Source organism: Amphiura filiformis, chromosome 2 (genome assembly GCF_039555335.1).
Source record: "Amphiura filiformis chromosome 2, Afil_fr2py, whole genome shotgun sequence".
NCBI classification, from domain to species: domain Eukaryota; kingdom Metazoa; phylum Echinodermata; class Ophiuroidea; order Amphilepidida; family Amphiuridae; genus Amphiura; species Amphiura filiformis.
The window spans coordinates 63,739,010-63,761,508 of NC_092629.1; the positions used below are offsets into that span (position 1 = coordinate 63,739,010).

Sequence of the window (22,499 nt, forward strand, 5' to 3'; positions counted from 1 at the left end):
TAGTGTGATGGACTGGAAACTTCACGCATCGATCTGAGGACAGCTTTCAAACATAAGTCTTGATAGTAATACGCTGTTTTAATTAGCCTATATCTGGTGGCAACAGCATTTTTCTACAGTCACGTGATAATGGCACCGGCCGATAATACACTGGGGGAAGCCGACGGTGTCCACATCTTTTTTTTTTCCTTTTCAGCTTTTTGTATTTTATCTGTACTTGGAGCTGGTGGGGAGAGAAAGCATAAAATACATTCAGGAAAAAATACAACTCGAACCAAAGATCAAGGCTCCATTTCAAATTTAAACCTAAAAAATCACTCATTTTTGAAACCGGACGTTGTTCAAATTTGCGCAAAAACTTCACCTCTGAAATATAATATTGGGATTTTTTCTCAGATTCCTTCATGTAGACACTTGCCAGAAGCAAATGAGCTGAAAACGGGCGAATTTTGACAATTATCTTTTGAAAATAAGCCACAACAAGCTCAAATAAGCGGTGGACTATTTTAACCGAATTTCACTGGTACATAAATCGTGGAGTGATTTGGTGGTGCGCCCTCTGAAAAGATTTGAAGAATAGAAGGCTGACGTTGCGCCATAACATGTGGGCCTATTTAATGATATATGAACTACCGGTACCACTCATGTTCTTGTCAGCGCTACAGTGCAAAACTTCTCTTTAACATTACATTCAAATAATAATTACATTGTAAATTGGAACTGACACCAATTTTTTTCAGGAATACTTGTTTATTTAGTATTTCTTTATTTATTTAACCTGGGGTGACCAATCAATGCACTGTCACTGTTTTCCAAGTTGGTTCCAAGGTGAAATAGATACATTATGTACATGCAGCCTATGTGTTTATTTATTAAATTTAAAAATTGTTTTATACTGTGAAAGGCCTATAAGAATTTTTTGGAAATTAGTGTCTCAGCATTGAAGACAAGCTACACTGCCTAAGAGAAAGAATGAATAAATAAATATTTAATACTCTAGGGTATAAACCGTTATTTTAAAATTCTCGAAGACTGAGCACTAGTTCCAAGGTCTTTGTCACCTTAAATGTATAAAGTCTATACACTACACGAAGTGATGGTATTTTTTTCAGTTCCAGGCTATTATTGAATGTTTTGTAAAACCCGGAAATCAATTATCTATGACAGTGACGGGCTATATTAATATCCGATAGAAAGAGCCTCAGGTATAAACAGTTCATCCCAAAGCCATAATGTGCGATCTGACAACATGAATTGGTTAATGTTTTTTCGAACCTGATTTCTTGGCATAATGTTTACCCGGTGGGTTCAGTCTTCGCTGACAATGTGTACGCATGCTGGTTCCAATAGAGGTTATCCGTGTTCTATAAGCTGCATATCCTACCAGCGACTCCTATACCTTGTTTAGGACTTTCAAAAGAAGTACCTGTATGTGCAACCATGACTATTTCAAAATAGCCCGCCAAAGTCATGCAGGTAACCCGAGGTCGTTCATTGAATTAGTTTGAATGAGGAATACTACGGGAACCAGCGCCTTTTGTTAGAAGTCACGCATGAGTAAAGTGGATAACCTCTATTAGGGGTACTTTTCAAGAAATGTCCGCGGAATTTTCGAGGACAAAATTGTTCGCGATTGTACAAATTAGGGTTGTTTTGGAGCAAAATTGTCCTTGAAATGAAAAATAGGGTATATTTCTAGGACTTTCGTCCGTGTTTTACTGCCACAGTTTTCGTTATTGTCCTCATTTCCCAGTGAAATAGGGGTAACAATTCAAAAGCGTCCTTAAATGGTAAAAATAGGGGTATTTATTTCGAAAAAATGTCCTTGATTCCTCGTGATAAGGGGATGAAATGAAAATGCGTCCTCAAAATGATAAAAATAGGGGAGGTATTTGGGGGCAAATTTTCCTTGATTTCGCGCAAAATAGGGGGTAAAATTGCTGCAAATGTCCTCGATTCCCCGTGAAATAGGGGTCATTTTCAAATCCTGGAACGGTCATACGTCCTACCTTTAAATACAAACTGAACCCACCGGGAATGTTTACACATGTCCCAACTTACACCTAAATGGAATCAGCCAAAATGTGTTGTATTTGTAGGTCAACAGAGCAATAATTATGACATGACTTTAAATCCACCAGCCAAAATATCCAGTGAGGTTTCTTTCACTTTGTTATTTCGGTTTAAAATGGACAGAAACCCTGCCCAGCAGTTATTACTTATATTATATAAACATTTTGGGCAAAGAATAAAATAATTAAAAAAAACTTGACGGATATCGTGACATTATGGCTTTTAACTAGATAGCATAAAAAACGGATAACTCAAAACTAAAAGCCTTTTTTGTGTAAAACGAAAGAAAAGACAAAAAAATATTTACAATATAAATTCTTTATTTACGTTGTTATGTTATACATCGATAATATCTTACAAAAATTATTTAAATACAAGATTACACATCCAAATATTTCCTCCAAGTATTGGATAGAAAATTATATGTAAACATTGTTACTGTATTGAAGGTGTATCATAAATGTATGACGGGTTGACGTGATCACAAAAATATTTTATTTCTTATTTTAACCATGGCGGAGCTTCTTTGCTTTGCCTAATTTGGGATGCGTATAAGTTTGTTTAGTATTGCGAAGTTCAACAGATTGATATTTATTTTCCTTAATAATAGTTATGGTTTGAGTTTGCAAGTAATGTTATTTAAAATAACGTTTTGCTATATTTCTGTTGTTAGCTGTTGTTGAACTACATGAACGATGAGGAAATCTGGATGCTAGGTCATGACTGATTCTTCTTACATTTGTATACACTTTTTATTTCTTCATTTCTTTATAAAAGTAAATAAATTGATAAATGATCGAGGGTTGAGAACCAGAAAGCCTGAACGTACAATAACCTGCTCATTTAATCGCCAGGGCGCTATAAAAGATACAGCCCATTACGAAATTCAACAGAAAACAAAAGAAATTCTGTTTGAAATATTGATTTTTGAAAACCAAAGCAAGGAGACATCCTAATGATGTTTGTGTCTGTGTTATTTTATGCCTTGTATTATGTAAATTTAAGGTTTGTACTCTATAACATTATTTATTTAAGGCTTTTGTTTGTGTACTTTAAGATGTTTTTATTTTTACTTTGTAAGCGTTATGAGCTTGTCATAAGGAACAGCGCACCAAAAGTTTTCTGTTATGTTATGTTATGTTTGGTATGATTTTAAAGGGTATAAAATAAGGATTTCAAATCGGGAATATCTCAGAAAGTACATTTTGTCAACTTAATGTTCATTTTTTGAGAGCAGTTCATCGGTGAGTTAAGGCTTTCTGGTTCTCAACCCTCGACACATAAAATTAACATAATGTGTTGAATCTTATTACACAATTTGAATTATAAAAAGTGAAATTCCAAAGGTTTATTTATATCGAAGTTTGTCCTTTTTTTTGGTAGAAAAATGATTCATTTCAGTTGTAGAAGATTAGTTTTACGATCGATGACTTATCGCCATGCCTCCAGCGCAATATTCCGGCTATATTGTGGAAATGTATCTCGATATCTGCTGCTGCTCGCATGAAAAGAAAAAAATAGAGAAGAAAAAAAAATGTATTAGAATCTATACTATTAATACAGAATTGAAGGCAAGCGAGTTTCCTAAGATCATAAGATGTGTCGATTTCTTAAAACTTTGGCCACGGAAATCTAAAAATGGTATATATACAACAATACATGTGGGAAACCATGGTAATCAGTTACAATATGCTAAGACAATTAACTGGAGTCGATACCTTGAGATCGGTTTGACTTGACTCGTTACACCGACACACCGCTTTCATTTTATTACTATCTTCTGAAGATAGCAAATTGTGCTGAATATTATTATACGCATATACGGACGCGGAACAAATCATAATACATTCACGTAGCAATTCACAATACTATCTTCTTCATAAACATCATGTTGTAAAATCTACCTTTATTTATCTGCTAGTTTTTATTATTTACTTATTTGGGATTTCCAATTACACTTAGTCCAAATTTCAATAAAAACGTGTCTGCTATAAATTCTTTGGTGCATTATTAGGAAGCTTTTTCAATATGAATATTTCTGTTGGCAATAGACTTTTATAATTATGTTGGATAGTTAATGGGTACAGCTTATACTTACTAAATATTAGCTGGTAGTGGTCTCTGTCCATATTGGTCAAGCATGGGCTCTTGTTTGAATGTATACTGAAAAGAAACAAATGTTAAATCCGAGGATTGATTAGATGTAAGGTTCAAATGTGGTAAAAGGGTGCTTAGATATCCTCTTCTTCAATCTATTTGCATCACAACAATTTACTTCTTGTTCGTCATGGCTGACGTTAACTTTTCTATCTGACTCAGAGGTTAAAATAATGTTAGTGTGATAGTGTCCCTGCTAAAATAGTTCTATAAAGAACAACAACAACAAAAAAAGAAGATTTTATAAGCTCTAAAGAACCATCCTTGATTCTTCAAAGAATCATTTTCAGCTTTACATAATAGTTTAGAACTGATTTGGTACCAGAAACGTTCTATACCATGTATACTTAAGTATTCTGATAGTTAATACGCTAGTCTAAGAGGCTATTTAAAAAAACACCTAAAATGGTTATGATAAATGTTCAAGAAAAGGTTCTTTGGAGAAAATGTAACAGGTTCTACTCCTTATTCCAGAAAAATACAGCACTAATTTTTCGGGATTAAGAAAAACATCATCTTGTTTTGCCAAATGAAATATAGCTAAATCCTAATCCTTTAGTCAGTTCTAACTGGCAAAGAAAGTCAAATTTTAATATTTGGCCAATTTTTGGAAATAGGCCTAAGGGCCAAAACATGCGTTTTTAGGGTGTTTTTCGTTTGCTGTGACAACCAAGCCCAAAGATGCATTCTAATTTTTGGAAAAGACATGTTTCATTACCATAAAGTAACACACAAAAAAGGGAACTCCACTGGTTACCAATACCTAGTCGCATCCATTTCAAACTGTTAACCATTGTCTACAAATGTTTCATGGACTCAACAACATCTCCATCATACATCACTGAACTAATTCAGCTTTACATTCCCAGTAGAAGTGGTTTACGCTCTGCGCAGGACACCAGGGCCGATATTCATAAAGCCTTGCTAAATTAGCAACCAACTAGTGCTTAGCAAGATGCTAAATCCACTAGTTGATAGCTACGTAGCAATCAACTAATTTCTTATTCATAAAACCTTGCTAAACACTTTGCTAACTAGCTATCAACTAGAAATATTTAGCTGATAACTTATTTGGGTGTGTTTTGGGTGCTATGGCCTTCAACAGTTGTGTAACATCTAATACAATAGGCTTATATAATACATGTCTATTATACTTGAGCTCTGAACCACAGTCAAAATGATCAAAATGTAATGACTCATTGCTGATGGTCTTCATTGAGATTTCGTTAATAAAATTACATGTGTATTTTGTAAGCTATATAGGCCTACAAGGTTGTTACGGCAAATCATAACAAAATGTCCACCATGAGTAAGCCAAGCATGATTTATCTTTATCAAATTGACATATAATTTGTTATTGAAAATAAGTCATGCATCTTTACCAAAGAGAACATTGGTAACATGTCTCCAAAATATATATTTTACGTATCAAACAATTGAACAGAATTGCTTCGATTGAACATATCTGCTTAACTAAAGATTACTTGCTATATCATAATCATTTTTCTTGTGCAAATTTGGTTAAACAATACTGGCTTAGTTCAATGTTTATTCATTCACCCTAAATTTGTTGTGTGTTTTTAAGACAGTTTCTTATGTGTAAAACACACTGAAGACCTCAGAAACAGAATATTCTGAGAACATTATTTTTCATAATTGACAACAGTTAATATGAAATTAAAACAATAAATCATGTCCAAATGCAGACTGACTAGTTGTCAACTAGTGACTTAGCGCTGCCCCAGATCAAAAGTTTTGGCAAAATTTTAGAATGTTGCTAACTCTAACTGGGTTTTATGAATAAGAATTAGCAATCAGCTAGGCTTAGCAGCTTGCTAAAGTCAATTTTAGCTGTCAACTAGGCCTATCGTGGTTTTATGAATATCAGCCCAGGCTTCTCATTGTTCCACATACACGCACTCTAACTGGCGATAAAGCCTTCTTTGTTGCAGGACCTTTTCTTTGGAACAAACTCCCTCGCCATATCCGCCACTCTCCAACGCTGGCAAGCTTCCGGTCTAATCTAAAGACTCATTTATTTGATATTTGATTTGTTGTTTGTTCTTGTATGTTTGTTCTTCTTTATTTTCTCTTGTAAAGCGCTGTGATACATGGTTTTCTTTGTAAGAGCGCTATATAAATGCTTGCATAGTATAGTATAGTATAGTAAAATTAGCGCAAAATTTCGGAATATACTCAAGATTTTGAATGCTTAGATTTGTTCCAAGTCTGTGATTTTTGTGACATGATTATTGTCATAACATCCCGAATATGCATATTTTTGGCTCGTTTTTCAAGAAATTAGTAAAATTATTAGTAAAACCTTCGGGTTCGGGTGGTAGGCCTGTAGCCAGTACCTCGGGAAAAATAGTGACCCTATTTCCCTTCAAACCATATAGTAGGCCTATTTGTATAATATCGGAAAGTGTAGGCCCTACATGCATATAGGAAGGCCTAATGCATGTAATTTTTGATATATTTTGGCATTTCATTTGAAGTATTTTACGTTTTAATAAAAAACACTGTGTGAACGAATCAAAATAAAAGGCTATTCCAGTTTAAATCCATACAGCCACATGACCGTAGATTTCAAATGAAGTCGTAGATTTTCAACTGGAATAGCCCAAAACCAACCCGTCATACAGGGAAACTACTATGATATCTAAGCCTCACAAAAGTACAGGGGTCAAAATAATACTCACCCTCCATGATCCTGATACACTAGGCTTGAGATATCTGACTGCGTAGCCGGTAAACCGTAATTCTCCTTTGGTTTCTGCTTTTGGTAAGTCTGTACTTTCTTTAGCTTTGGCCCAATCTATTTTCATATTCCTGAAAAAGAACAAAATATCAAAATTGATTAATATTGAAAAATGATGTATCAGATTTAATAATGATCATTTCACTATTCTTCATCATATTTTCATCATCTTTTTTGTTTGTTTTTGTTCACATGCATGGATGAATTTCTCGAAGTGTTTTCATTAGGCCGCCCTGGTTACCATGGTTACTTGCCTTATTCAAATTGTGTGTGTTACTATTAATTTTCTTCAATAATTTTTCACGTTTCCTTGTTCCTTTTCAATTTTCCTGTCACGAAATTTTACATTATTTATTTTTATTTTTCCTTCTTTATTTCTCCATTTTCCTCATTTTCATAATCGAAACTCCAGAAAGCCATTATATTTCTTTTAATAGAATGTCTCGTTCTTCCATGATATAATTTTTCAAATTTGTCTGAGCTTTCGACAGTTTTGTGTGTTTGGAAATAACTCGGGGGGGGGGGGGGCACTCAACTTTAGAAGTGACGGGTATGTGCCCGCCGGTTACAGGGCCATTGGGTGTAAGAGGTCAACTCATTGGGTATAAAATTAACGGGGAAAAGGGATCATTTGGTATAAAAATCGGGTTGAATATTTTCGGGGACAAAAATTAGTAATTTCTATTTTGTTTCTAATTTTCTAAAGTTGCCAAATATAAATCTGGTGATAAGAGAATTCGAAGTTTCTTCATTGTTTTATCGCATTTTGATGACAAAATTAAAAACAACAAAAAAAAACAAAAAACAAAAAAACCATTTGGTAACGAACCTCAAAAAAAAAAAAAAAAAGGGGGGTGGGAGCATCAGGCAGGACTTACCTGTCAAGGTGTTTTATTATGTTTTCAAAAATCACTATTTTTTACTAACCGTCTAATGAAAGCAAATATAAAAATGTCATACAATAGGCCTACTTACGATAAATCGTCTCTATATGTTTCCCGTAATGATCTTCCTGTATCTGTAACATTCTAAAAAGAAAAGGAAATAAAAATTAAGTAAAAAAAATGCACAATATGTCTTATTGGCCCAACGTTGGTTTTCGAACGCCAATGCATCGGCATTATTTTGCTGCCCATATTGGGCCAATCTTGGCTTACCATCGGTAATCTTCATATTGGCATCACAGTGACAGCCTAAATTGGTCCAATATAGGCCCAATATTTGGCCCAAGCCCAATCTTGGACCAAACAAAGCGGACACACAAGAGAAAATGATATGGATTCTAGAGATCCCAAGGCATGAAGGCGCCCAACACTTTTATTTTCATATATTAAGGGATCTGGAATGAGCGTTTTGAGCGTTTCGACAGTATTTTTTGTGGGACATGAGATATCGAGAGCACATCAGACCTATCGAATTGCGTTCTGAATACGAAGAATGTCATTCTGATATCAAATAATTTTCATTTTATGAAATCCACGATCTAATACAAATCTTATGATAAATTATTAAAATTTGATATTTTTCACATTTTTGAGATATAACAGTCCTCGAAGTAAATTTTATAAATTTAATGATATAGTCTTAAAGTGTATGTAGCTGGGAGGAAAAGCCGACGATCAATTGAAAATTTTGACCTTTCATATTGAAGATATGGATTTTTTCCCCAAAAGACCTTTTTTATTTTGGTGTTTTGGGAAAAAAATCCATACCTATCTTCAATACGCAAGGTCAAAATTTTCAATTGATCGTCGGCTTTTCATCCCACCTATATATACATACACTTTAAATATTGTAACGGGACCGAGCTTGCCCCTAATACTTTTATAAGCGACTGGTGGAGAAAACTAGCCTTATAAACATACAAGTGGTAGCGTAGTATCAAAGACTAAAATTCTTCCCAAGATAGGGGGCCTATGTGGAATCAGTGATGCATGAAAGGAGAAGGCTAACAGGTAAAAATGAGACTTGACAATTCTGTTTTATATTTGCTTCTTTTGTTATATCTTGTATTGTTATTTTGCTTTCATATTTGTCTGATCACATCACAACATAAATACAAGTTAACACTGGTAAATACACAATCTCTGTTGATGATCATGACGATATTTCCTTAATTTCTCTCTTTTAAATCCAAATAAATTAACAATAAATGCTGCCGAATATACTATCTGCTTGAATAATCAAGAAGCAAAAAAAATACAATTTAATCAACAGAATCTCTCATCACATGACATAGTCGTAGGCTAGGCCAAGGCCTAGGCCTACTTCAGAGTATCCATGCCTATACACCAAATACGAGCTTGCCATGCAACAATGAATGCACATACAGTGCATAATTTTCCATTGGATTTGTGCATGTGTGCGGCAAGTCACTTGCCCAAATTAGGCATAGGCGCTAGGCCAAATCACCGGAGTGCATAACACCCTGGTATCGCCACTATTGTGGTAGCCAAGCTGCCCCTAGCTCAATCTGAGCTCCAGAGTAGGGCGTATTTGCTTTGGTTGGCAGTGCTTACCTTCTGACTGAAGGTTCGTGGGTGGACTATTGTCCACCAAGCAATCTGATTAATTTGCGTCGTGCACGGCCTTTATATACTCTCCTGAACGCGTTCATGGAACCTTTTGGCGGCTGCGTTCAAAGCGTAAGCTCCGTTACTATGGATATCGCGCAGTCACTCCGCGTCAGGCGCTCACTTTCGAAAAGATTTGAACATGACGAAATCAACAATTTAATAACTAGAACAATTGCTAAAGTGTTTTTAAATCAGGAATCAAACTGATGACCCCTTTTTGACCATGTAAAACATAAAAATACTCAAAAATATCTTAAAATTCTACATCCTTAAACAATTACATCTGAAATAATCCAAAGTTTGATCAACAAAAGTCGTTTTTAAAGAAATTTACAATTTTTACGAAAACTTGTTTACGAACGCCACAGACGACTGATGGCCGGGAACTTTCAAAATGACAAATCCAAAATTCTGTAAACAAACAAGAAAAACCTGAATTTTGTCCTGAATATTTACTCGTAGACGGTATGTAATACCTTATTTTGTTCCTGACAAAATTATTTACACAATATTATAAGATCTCTGTACAACTTCTAGCAGAATAGTGAAATTTTGAAGCCAAAATCGCACGTACGACATGACAAATTTCTCTGCCGTATTTCAACCCACGGCAAAAACTGACGATCGACAGGTAAACAAATCCAAATATTTACAAAAATATACCTTGTGCAGAGCCATGCAATCATTTTTAAATGCATAATAACAATTAAAAACTACCACGAACACGTGAGCATCGTGACTTTTCTCTAAATATGAATTTGACAAGAGCTGAATTTTCGTATCTCTGCAATGGACAAACACACAGGAGGTAAGCTTAAAAACAGGCCAAAAATCTGAAATCGCATTTTGGCTCTCCGTTTCACTACGCCCCTCTTCGAGACTATTTCGTCCCGAAATGTAACATGTATAATTATTTAACTTAATTACAATCAAAAATCAGAGCATTTCCTTGACAAAACTTTAACAGTAACAAGAACGGTAAATTCACTCAACCATCGTTTGGTGACAGGCTGACAATAACATTGTCGTGACCTCGTGACCTCAAAAAGTTTTCCAAAATTTGATTGGCTATTCGGCAGATTTACAACTACATACATTATAAAAACAATTTCATTTTATATACAACTCTATTTCACATGCAAATTATATTATTATTAGGTTTACAAGTTTTATACAATTATTTCACAGCATCATTACTTATCACCTGGTTTTTATGCATACTCCTCTTTACCAATAAAATATTAATTTACAGGAACCATTTAATTCACCTTGGTGCACATTTCCATCAATTTCATTTTCAATTGAACAATACCAGTTTTAATCTTGAATTTCGAGCTAATGAACAGAAGTCTGTCTCTGCATCAAGTTACACAAAACATCAGTTTAACATTTTAAAATTTTCCAACAATTAACGATCAATTTATTTAAGTTCAGATAGGCCTATTATAAAAGTTCTATATTCCTCAGCGTCCTTTCTTCTGATGGACCTTTGTCTTCAGTTCGATATCTTCAACATCTGAGAATCTACCTTATCATACCTCTTTCGCAACTCTCATGAGAAACTGCCAGATTGGTTCACCGTCGATCATGAGAGGAAATGTTGACTGCGCCGCCCTTACATCAATTAAGCAAGGTGTAAAGAAACCATACATCATCCAATAAAACATTTGACCTGGTAAAGAATAACCATTGACTAGTCAAATATCACTTTTGCCATTCACTCTTGCACCTGAGTTCTAAAAAGTCCTTGAAGGCTTTCTCAGTTGGTAATCCACCCAAGAGCGAAACTTGATTCTCTGTTACCGATGCGCCTACATAGCCTGACATTGCTCTGAAAACATCATGACTGCAATCAGTGAGTCACCGACGCGTCGCACCAACCAGAGTTCCAAAATCATAAGATCTGCATAACCGGCCCGTGGTGATGCCTCAACAGTATCAGTAAGAGAACACATGATGAGATCTAGTTGATTTTCATTTGTTAATCTTCTTAAGAGCACATGCCGTACAACAAAACTTATAATTGCTATCTTCAGTAGATAGCACGTACAGACCTAATGGTTATTCAATGAAGCAACCATTATTGTAGGCTTGAGTCGATGTCTGTTATTTAACTGTAGCTATATATCTCCGTCTCCATTTTATTTTTCTTCATCTGTCTTCGTAATCTGCAATATCTGACATTCAATTCAGAATTAAGGCATGAAATCTCATGTAAAACAGCATGAGTGCCCGCGACAGTCCATACTGTCCATATTTTTCATGGCGATGTCCCCATATCCATCATTCCAAATGATTGTAAAAATAGTTGTCGAAATAAAGTGCATGAGGTGTCTTTCACTTTATCTAAATTAAGAAATCCAGAATTGCTCTATTAAAAGAACAAGAATTTCACAGAGACAAAACTTGATCAAAAGATTGTCATGTCAATACCGCTGCAGTCAGTAAAGTCATATCAAACTTCTAATCACGTTTTGGCTGAAATAAAATTTCATTCATGAAGTTCTTTTTATTGGAGGCTGTTCCTCTCAGAGTCGAGTTATTATGATTACATAATAACAATAATAATGAAAACAATTTTTATATACAGGGTCTACATGTCGAGTAGACAATCCGCTATGAAACACGTCTATATGATGATGATGTCGGCAAGGCCTATACCTGACTTCAACTTCATAAAACAGTAATTTCATATTTTAGCGGCAAGGAGTTGTGAGCAGGCAGTGCAAGACGTCGGTGAGCCCTTTTCCGGACTTTATACACCACAAGAATCAATGACTATACGGCGAGGGCTTTTCCGCATCTCATTATCCCATAAACACGATATTATCTAACTTTCGTCTCCTTGAATCTTCCTCGTAAAGCTATTTACAAATTATATATACCATCAGACATCATATATGTCTGCATGATCATGATAGCTGGTCACTCTACCAGAATCATTCTGATGATGACAAGTCTCCTGGTGCCAATGAGTTGGTGCATAGGCCCGATCGTGTAGGCCTACCTATACCATCATGACCGTCATCAAGTAACATGGCTGACCTCTTCCAAAGACTCATCTGAGATGACAACTTTCTCAGAGTGTCGGCGTATTGACCAGATGAATTCCATTCACCTACGCCTATACGGTCAACTAATACCGTCTGATTATGACTCGGGGTACCTGCTAGTTGGCAGTCTTCCCCATTTATCAAGGGAGTCTCCTGACCACTTAACTGTCTCCTTACAGCTAATCGTCTCCTGGCTCGTCTTCTAGATGATGGAGACTTTCGTGTCCTTCTCCCTTTCTTCTTGAAACTGCTTGAGCATGATATTTGGCAGGGTAGATCATCACAGTCTTTCCCAATTAAGGGAGCATGCGGCCTGGTTAACTTTTTCTGGATTTTTAAGAAAGCTAACCTTCTCCTGGCTCGCATTTGTGATGAGGGAGACTTCCGGTTGTTTCTCGATGATCTTCCAGTCTTCTTTGTCACGTCTACAAGTTGCCCTTCAGCAATTCCATCTGAATTAGCATCATTTTGATGCTTCCTGTACTTTTCAGCTTTGTAAAAAGCTTCAGTTTCCACGGCAAACTTAATTGCATCATTAAAAGTAACAGGTTTTGCACGCAGGATATTTAACCGTAACTCGCTTTCTCTGATAGCACTAATGAAGTATCTCTTTGCTATCTCCTGTGAGAAAGGACTTGGTATTGTTGGTAAGGCTAGTTTGACTAACTTCCTGATGTTGTGAGCTAGGTCAGGCAATGACTCTTTTGGGTGCCTTACTCTGTTATTAAGTTTCACCCAGAATAGCTCTTCCTGATTTTCGGTTCCAAACCTCAGGTTCAAACAGGCCACAAGTGAGTGGTAATCATGCCGTTCAGTGGAATCCAAATATCCCAGTACACTCTGAGCAACACCTCTCAGACTAGTTGCTAAACAAATGGCTTTGGTATAATCATTCCATTTATTCCATTCAGCAACAATTTCGAATTGTATCAAATAGTCTGACCAGGAAGTGGTCCCATCGTAAGTTTGAGGCTTTATTTTTACTCCAGGCTGAGTGTCATTGCTAGAAAGTTTAGGCCTACTTCTCACTGACTCATCACTTTCATGAACATTAAATTCATCACCAGCTAATATTTCTGAGCTGGTATCGGTTGGAGAAGTATCAACACTATCTTCAGTCGCTGCCATAATAAATCGTGAGCCAAAATCTGTTAAAATTTTGAATTATCCTACCGCCAGACACCAGTTGTAACGGGACCGAGCTTGCCCCTAATACTTTTATAAGCGACTGGTGGAGAAGACTAGCCTTATAAACATACAAGTGGTAGCGTAGTATCAAAGACTAAAATTCTTCCCAAGATAGGGGGCCTATGTGGAATCAGTGATGCATGAAAGGAGAAGGCTAACAGGTAAAAATGAGACTTGACAATTCTGTTTTATATTTGCTTCTTTTGTTATATCTTGTATTGTTATTTTGCTTTCATATTTGTCTTATCACATCACAACATAAATACAAGTTAACACTGGTAAATACACAATCTCTGTTGATGATCATGACGATATTTCCTTAATTTCTCTCTTTTAAATCCAAATAAATTAACAATAAATGCTGCCGAATATACTATCTGCTTGAATAATCAAGAAGCAAAAAAATACAATTTAATCAACAGAATCTCTCATCACATGACATAGTCGTAGGCTAGGCCAAGGCCTAGGCCTACTTCAGAGTATCCATGCCTATACACCAAATACGAGCTTGCCATGCAACAATGAATGCACATACAGTGCATAATTTTCCATTGGATTTGTGCATGTGTGCGGCAAGTCACTTGCCCAAATTAGGCATAGGCGCTAGGCCAAATCACCGGAGTGCATAACACCCTGGTATCGCCACTATTGTGGTAGCCAAGCTGCCCCTAGCTCAATCTGAGCTCCAGAGTAGGGCGTATTTGCTTTGGTTGGCAGTGCTTACCTTCTGACTGAAGGTTCGTGGGTGGACTATTGTCCACCAAGCCAGAGAAAATAAAGGTAGAGAAGCGACACTCCGTACAATTAACGTGCAGACGGCCTATACCGATGTGAGGACAGAAAATGTGACTCTCCTGCTAGTCTCGGGCGCGGGCCAGACTGTATGCGGTATGAACAAAAACATAATTAACTGGTTGTGTAGGAGACTAGCAGGAGAGTCACATTTTTCTGTCCTCTGCTGTCCTCCGGAGTGTCGCGGTCCTGACCAAGCAATCTGATTAATTTGCGTCGTGCACGGCCTTTATATACTCTCCTGAACGCGTTCATGGAACCTTTTGGCGGCTGCGTTCAAAGCGTAAGCTCCGTTACTATGGATATCGCGCAGTCACTCCGCGTCAGGCGCTCACTTTCGAAAAGATTTGAACATGACGAAATCAACAATTTAATAACTAGAACAATTGCTAAAGTGTTTTTAAATCAAGAATCAAACTGATGACCCCCTTTTTGACCATGTAAAACATAAAAATACTCAAAAATATCTTAAAATTCTACATCCTTAAACAATTACATCTGAAATAATCCAAAGTTTGATCAACAAAAGTCGTTTTTAAAGAAATTTACAATTTTTACAAAAACTTGTTTACGAACGCCACAGACGACTGATGGCCGGGAACTTTCAAAATGACAAATCCAAAATTCTGTAAACAAACAAGAAAAACCTGAATTTTGTCCTGAATATTTACTCGTAGACGGTATGTAATACCTTATTTTGTTCCTGACAAAATTATTTACACAATATTATAAGATCTCTGTGACAACTTCTAGCAGAATAGTGAAATTTTGAAGCCAAAATCGCACGTACGACATGACAAATTTCTCTGCCGTATTTCAACCCACGGCAAAAACTGACGATCGACAGGTAAACAAATCCAAATATTTACAAAAATATACCTTGTGCAGAGCCATGCAATCATTTTTAAATGCATAATAACAATTAAAAACTACCACGAACACGTGAGCATCGTGACTTTTCTCTAAATATGAATTTGACAAGAGCTGAATTTTCGTATCTCTGCAATGGACAAACACACAGGAGGTAAGCTTAAAAACAGGCCAAAAATCTGAAATCGCATTTTGGCTCTCCGTTTCAATATAAATCATCAGATTTATAAAATTTACGTCGAGTAGGCCTACTGTTAAATATCAAAAATATCAATTTTTAATGATTTGCCATAAAATGTGTATTAGGGTAGCTGCAGGTAATATGGGACAGCAGGTAATATGGGACACCTGTTTTCATTTTAACAAAAAGTAGCTTAGAGAAGGTAAACACTTTAAGGCCAGAGTAATGAAAGACACATTCGTCCACGACCGAATTTTAGATTTTTTGATATTTATCAACACTAAGATGTATTCTTTCACTTGAAAATGATAAAATACAACTTGCTAATATTTATTCGTATTTTTGCTTGATTTATTTCACTCTTTCAACTCTAAAAAGTCACATGGCTCAAGACAGCTTAGTAAATTGGCGGGAAATAATGAGTCAGAAATGCGCGAATGCGAAATATTGTGATTACGCGCGCGATTCGCGTCGCGTGACGCGGCGCAACGCTGCGCGTATGTCCAACGCAGTCAAGGCGCATTCGGTATGTTGTTAACGCCAGCAAATGTGGTGTAAACAAAACAAAAATTTGCAGTCAAAATGCCACTTAGATTTTTTAATTATTTTGAATTTTGGCGCACTGAAAGCAGAGATTATAGATTCATTGGTGCAAAAAGATGTATATTTAGACCATGCACCAGATACAGCTTTTACAAGTGTGAAAGTCTTACCGTTTTAAAATTTAAGGACGTTTTGTGCATAATTTTGACATTTTTTTACTAAAACGTCGATTTCTCAAAGTTCACTTTTGACAATATTGCGCGATTTTTGTGACAAGATAACTCGAAAAATATGCAAACAAAGGGTAAACTTTTTGCACTATCCTTTAGAGTACATCAAAGTCTAGGGAAGGTTTTTTCAGTGTTTCAAAATATTTGTTTTAATCAAAAATATACACCATTATGTGCAATTTTTAGCTTAATAGAGTGACAAAATGGCTTTTTTCACATGTTTTTTTCAATATTTCGAAAAAAGAGACGAATTTCAAAAAAATTAAAAAACCTTCCCTAAGTTCATGTCTCTTCTTCATGAAAAGCTAACTGAATTTTTTTTACTCCGAACGGATTTTTTTCTAAGTTGTCACAAAAAAATTGGGTTAAAAAGGTGAATTTTTGTGATTTTTTCAAAAACTTGAGATTTTTGAACAAATCTGACGTCACCATGGGATTCCTTGACTCATTTCCTTTCCAAAAATGTATAGTTTTATATACTTTGGACATACAATTCAGAAATAATGTAGCTCGAAAAGGTCCATGTTCTCTCCCATTACTCTGCCCTTAAGTTGATTTGTTAAGTGTTTAGAGACATCAATTGTGCTTCTAGAAATGCAGTTTTGGAGTATGTGTATCAAACTCTTGGAAATCAATGCCAAAAAGAGTGAAATTGCCCAAAAATTTACGTCGTTTTTTTGGCCTGATATAAAATCAGTGACGCCACATTTTATGATTGTGTATCCAAATACTCTGGTAATGAGGGTGCATTTGTCACTTTTTATGATCTTTAGGTGATGGGTTAAGCTTATCAGCAGGTAAAATTCCACTGAAAAGTGGCACTTTCCTTTTATAAATGATTATTTTCTCTGATTTTCAACTGAATGGGTGCAGGTAATATGGGACACATAGGAAATTGTGTGCATTGTCAATGCGAAAAGCAAAACTATTTAGAAAATTGAATTTTCTTGTTGAAATTTGCATTTAACATTCAAAATCATGTAACAAAAATGTTTTTAGAACAAAAGAGTGATTTTCTGAACATTTTGATTTTCACCATAGAGATAACACAGTGTCCCATATTACCTGCACATGCAGGTAATATGGGACACTTGACGATGACGTCATTTTGACGTCATAGCGTCCAAACAAACATAAAAACAAGATAACATTGCCTGTTTTATTAATCTTAAAGGACAGGTTGTTCATCATAACAATCTCTTTTGGGCATATCTTCTATAGTTTTTATGAACATAAGCTAAACGTCCTTAATGGTCCCATATTACCTGCAGGTACCCTACATTGCGAATTTCATAAAATGAAAATTATTTGATATCAGAAGGACATTCTTCGTATTCAGAATGCAATTCGATGTCTGATGTGCTCTAATGTCCCACAATAAACTGTCCAAACGTTCACACCCCTTCCCTTAACATGATTAATGTAATTATTGGCCTGGAGTTGATTAGTTTCTCATGTTTAATGTATTTCAATACTAAAAAACTACAATGTGCTTAATAAAAATAATAATATTAAGCACATTGTACTTTTTTGTTTAAATCTGATGGCTAAAGCTGGAAAAATATGGCCACCCCACTCGCCTTAACCGTATCGAATTCTACTACAGAAATACCCTCGAGACATTTTGAAGACTGTTTGGTAAATATTATAAGTCTTGAGTAAACTGACTTGTATTTGTTATCAATAAACCGGGTCAACCAGACATTGATATTTCTGAATATTGATTTATTGATAAATTCTTTAAACACTTAAACTCAGGGTCAGATTTCACTTTGCATGTGTACTTTGCATGTAAAAACGATTGATCAATGCAGAAAAGGTGTAAGGAAGTGGTTATGCAGGTGGTGTATGACGTGCATTCCCTAAATTCAGTAAATTTTCATCGTCAACCGTGTAATTGAATGGGATTATTTTGAAATTTTAAAACGCTTGAAATATCACAAACAAATAGGCCTATGTTGATAAATAATATAAATACAAGCTAAAACCGTTGGGGTTCGATAATGAACCCCACAAAACTAACCAGTATATGGAAAATGCCATACGGCCGGGCGGTTTCACGAGGTGCCGGCTCGATCATGTCATCCGCCGCCGGTGGTTATGATAACCAACGCTCTGCAGGGTCTATTGTTCTATTGTTTCCGATTAGAGCGCTGACATATTGGAAAATGTTGCCAATCAATATTCATGAGCGTGTACATTCAACGTCCAGTTTGCGAAATTGGGTGAGTTGTGTTTGGTAGATGTGAAATACATCTGACTGGGCGTTTTAATTACGTAACGAATAAAGGCATTGACATAGTCGAATGGCTGCCCAGTGCTGTTATGTGTTTAGTTATTATATAGGCCTAATAATTATTATTAAATGTATTCATCATTCCTTTCTTTTCCCTTCTCTGTACTTATTCTTTCCTAGGCCTACATTTTATCACTCCCTCGCTCTCATTGTCCCCTCTCACCCTCCCTCTCTCATTCCCATCATTTTCCTTATATTTCTATTTATCTGCTTGTCTTTATTATATCTTTTTATTTCTCCTTCCTCCAGCCCTCTCTCATTCTCCATATCCCCTCCTCCCCTCTTCCTCCCTCCTCCCCTCCCAAGACTTTTCACAGAGGTGAATCTGCCCCTCCCCAACCCCCTCCCCTCTTTGGGTACGCCACTATTTTTATACCAATCGCCTTCTTAAAATAAAATTAAATGGAAATTTCTTAAAAACAACCTTTATAAATTATAGGCCTATACTTATACTTACATGTATACGTACAGCGATTACCATTATAGTGTAATATAGATATATGGACTGGACATGGCAGCCTTCATACATTCTAATGTGTAATCGACCAGCAAGAGCATTCAATTTATTTAAATGAAACGCCTAACGTCAGGTGGGTGGTAAAGATGATTGCATTGACAGATAAAGCCTCCTTACAGATTTCAGACACACACAAGCACACATTTGGGATACGTGAATACAATGGTACCACTTTACACATGACTGCCCTTACACATGTAGTGTGGTCACTTATTGATACTCGCCCGTTGTGTAGAGCGTTAATATGATGCCGGATCAGTGACCAATTTAATGGCGGAACCCCTTTATTCGAAACAATGGTACCACTTTTATGAATAGCCTGTCGCAACTTCTAATCGGCATCAAACGAACAAAAGATTATATAATCTATTGCGGCTCTATTTCTATTTAAAATCTCTTTGACCGCCACAGCCTCCCCAGAAGCAGATTTACCTTCATCTCCCACTTCCCACACAGGGGGGTAGACTCCCCCGTACCGTAGACATGGTAGACTTCAAATGGAGTCAGCCTTTCAGGTAAACCCCATTTGAATTCCCACTCCCTGTTTTGTAAGTCTTGTTTTTGGAGAGTGTTGTTAACGTGTTAAAACGTTTAAAATGAACATCCTCACTTAATCATAGTGTTAATGTGTAAATAAAAGTGTGAAAGTATTAATATTTTAACACACAATTGATAATATTTTGACACAAATGTTAATATTTTAACATATTAACGGTTTAAAGTGTTTAAATAATGTTACTTAAATAGTGTTATTGTGTTAATCTATTAATACTTGTTTTTGCAGTGAAAAATCTCGCTTTCTTTGGCAGCGATTTTTGAGAAATAATGTCAGTGAATATGTTATAAATTTTTAAGAATAATTATTTCCAGCACGTCCAGCTATGACCCATAACTTCTGCTAAATTTTTGATCGATATAATTGACCACGTTGACAAAACAAGATTGTTGCTATTGTACTCCTGATAAAGCGTGACGACATCACTTCGAAAATAAGTTTGTTTTGTGATCAATGAAAATCGTTATCATGCTGGGCCACTTTTTGTCAATGAATCTACTCAAAAATTCGTTTGACTATTATAAAATAGTGATGTTTATTATAATTCATGAGTGCCTTGTTTGTGACCCTCATCTCTTGAGTTAACGAATAATTTATAAACAGGATTAAGTCTGGTTCAACACTTAAAGAACTTCACGGTAACAAAAGTAATCAAAAGTAAAGCTATTGAAATTTAATAAATACTGCCAAGTGTATTGTCTTTTGAGTTCATGTTTATCATGCATATTGGATCCAGGAGAAAAACATGTTAGTCAAAGAAAAATAGGAAACAGTAAAAGGGCTGGGGTATGAACGTTTGGACAGTATTTATTTTGGGACATTAGAGCACATCAGACATATCGAATTGCATTCTGAATACGAAGAAAGTCATTCTGATATCAAATAATTTTGATTTTTGAAATTCGCAATTTAATACACATTTTATGGCAAATCATTAAAATTGATATTTTTGATATTTAACAGTACTTGAAGTAAACTTTATAAATCTGATGATTTATATTTAAAGTGTATGTAGGTGGGATGAAAAGCCGACGATCAATTGAAAATTTTGACCTTTCGTATTGAAGATATGGATTTTTTTCCCAAAACACCCAAAAAAATTAGGTCTTTTTGGGAAAAAAATCCATATATCTTCAATATGAAAGGTCAAAATTTTCAATTGACCGTCGGCTTTTCCTCACTGCTACATACACTTTAAGAATATATCATTAGATTTATATAATTTACTTCGAGGACTGTTATATATCAAAAATTTGAAAAATATCAAATTTTTATAATTTGTCATTAAATTTGTATTATATTGTGATTTTAAAAAAATGAAAATTATGTGATAACAGAAAGACATGCTTCGTATTCAGAATGCAATTCGATAGGTCTGAGTGCTCTCATGTCCCACAAAAATACTGTCGAAACGCAATAAACGCTCATTTTGGATCCCTTAATAATGTAACATAAAAACCAAATAGTGATTCATATACTTACGGCACCGGCATAGTGTTGTAAAGCAGGTCTAAAATATGTGAGTGTGGCGCTCTGAAAATCCTCTGCAAAAATAAATGAGAATAAAAAAAATCTTTTAGAGACTAAAAAGTTTCTATAGACTATAGGCCTAAACATTAAAAAAGTTTACTTTTTATAAGAATTTTTAAAGTGATGGCGCGGCATTTATACTACCATTTTTAGCCTAGCTACGATTTTATTAAATTATAGACTAGTTCATTCATAATCTTATCTATTCAAATTAATTATCTATTTTGTTAGTTGTGTTGTTATCTGTTTGTTACATAACATAGCAATAATGTTGTAGCTTGCCTATGCGTGGTATTTTGATTGAAGTCCTTTATTATGAGAATGGGAAAATATTGTAGCCTTCATGAACATTTTAAATTAAATTTAACAGTTGCTTTGTGTACCTTGATTATTTATATCTTTATAGTACGAGTAGACATTTATTTTAGATTAATTTTGTACTACATACATCATGATACATGGTACAGATTTAATGAAATTGGGCTCAACCATGAAAAGAAAAACAAAACCCGAAAAAAAACACACACCAGATTTTGTCGTAAAAATAATAAAATATGAATTTATGTTTTTAAATTTGAAACAAAATGGAAGATTGTTATAAATGATGACATAGTAACACCAAATAAGATGACAACACTTACGAGGGCCAGAAGTTGTTGTTGTCCTACAATGTTGATCAGGTAACTTATGTCCCGCCGTATCCATATCCATTCGTCGAAAAGTTGGCAATCTTGGATGATATAATCCTTCTTTAACTGCAGCAAGTTGTACTTTTTGTAATGTGGGATAATTCGCCACATAATAAGGTGCTACAACTGTCCCCGACATGATGGTATTTTTTCCGATTTATTTATTTTTATATAAAAATATATCCTTTGTGTGCTGTTCAGTGCAGAAGCGTAGGCCTACTTGCTTTAGTGCTTAGTTGTTGAACTCACCTTACTCACGAGTTTATACCGGCTCTCTGAAAGCTGTTTCACGGAAGAAGCGTCTTCAGTTGTCTTGACAACGCGTGGTGGCGCTATTTCGCGCCGCCTGATCAGGCCAGGCCTACTTCCCAGCTCTCTCCTGCATTGATAGCGGGGAAGTCGACGCGTCGGGGGAAAATACGGGGATAAAAAAGAAGAAGAAAAAAAGGTACTCCTGTTCGTTCGTTATTTGCTCATTTTGCTTGTT

At 35.5% G+C, this 22,499-nt stretch overlaps 1 protein-coding gene across 1 annotated transcript; it reads right to left on the reverse strand.

Annotated features, from left to right (window-relative positions):
• Positions 1–2,386: 2,386 nt before the first annotated feature.
• On the reverse strand, positions 2,387–22,283 carry LOC140136503 (sperm microtubule inner protein 8-like). The gene is made up of 6 exons (XM_072158219.1): positions 21,965–22,283; positions 21,276–21,337; positions 7,967–8,019; positions 6,933–7,062; positions 4,172–4,236; positions 2,387–3,568 (listed from the first exon to the last, which is right to left on the reverse strand). Exons 1-6 carry the CDS (start codon positions 22,149–22,151, stop codon positions 3,505–3,507), a joined length of 561 nt encoding a protein of 186 aa, XP_072014320.1. The 5' UTR covers positions 22,152–22,283; the 3' UTR covers positions 2,387–3,504.
• Between the last annotated feature and the right edge of the window lie 216 nt (positions 22,284–22,499).

Coding starts and splice junctions, on each gene's coding strand:
- LOC140136503 (XM_072158219.1), bottom strand. CDS start 22,151: ATGTCGGGGACAGTTGTAGCACCTTATTATGTGGCGAATTATCCCACA. Junction 21,338..21,964: donor AACAACAACTTCTGGCCCTC/GTAAGTGTTGTC, acceptor TTATTTTTGCAG/AGGATTTTCAGAGCGCCACA. Junction 3,569..4,171: donor CCACTACCAGCTAATATTTA/GTAAGTATAAGC, acceptor TCATGCGAGCAG/CAGCAGATATCGAGATACAT.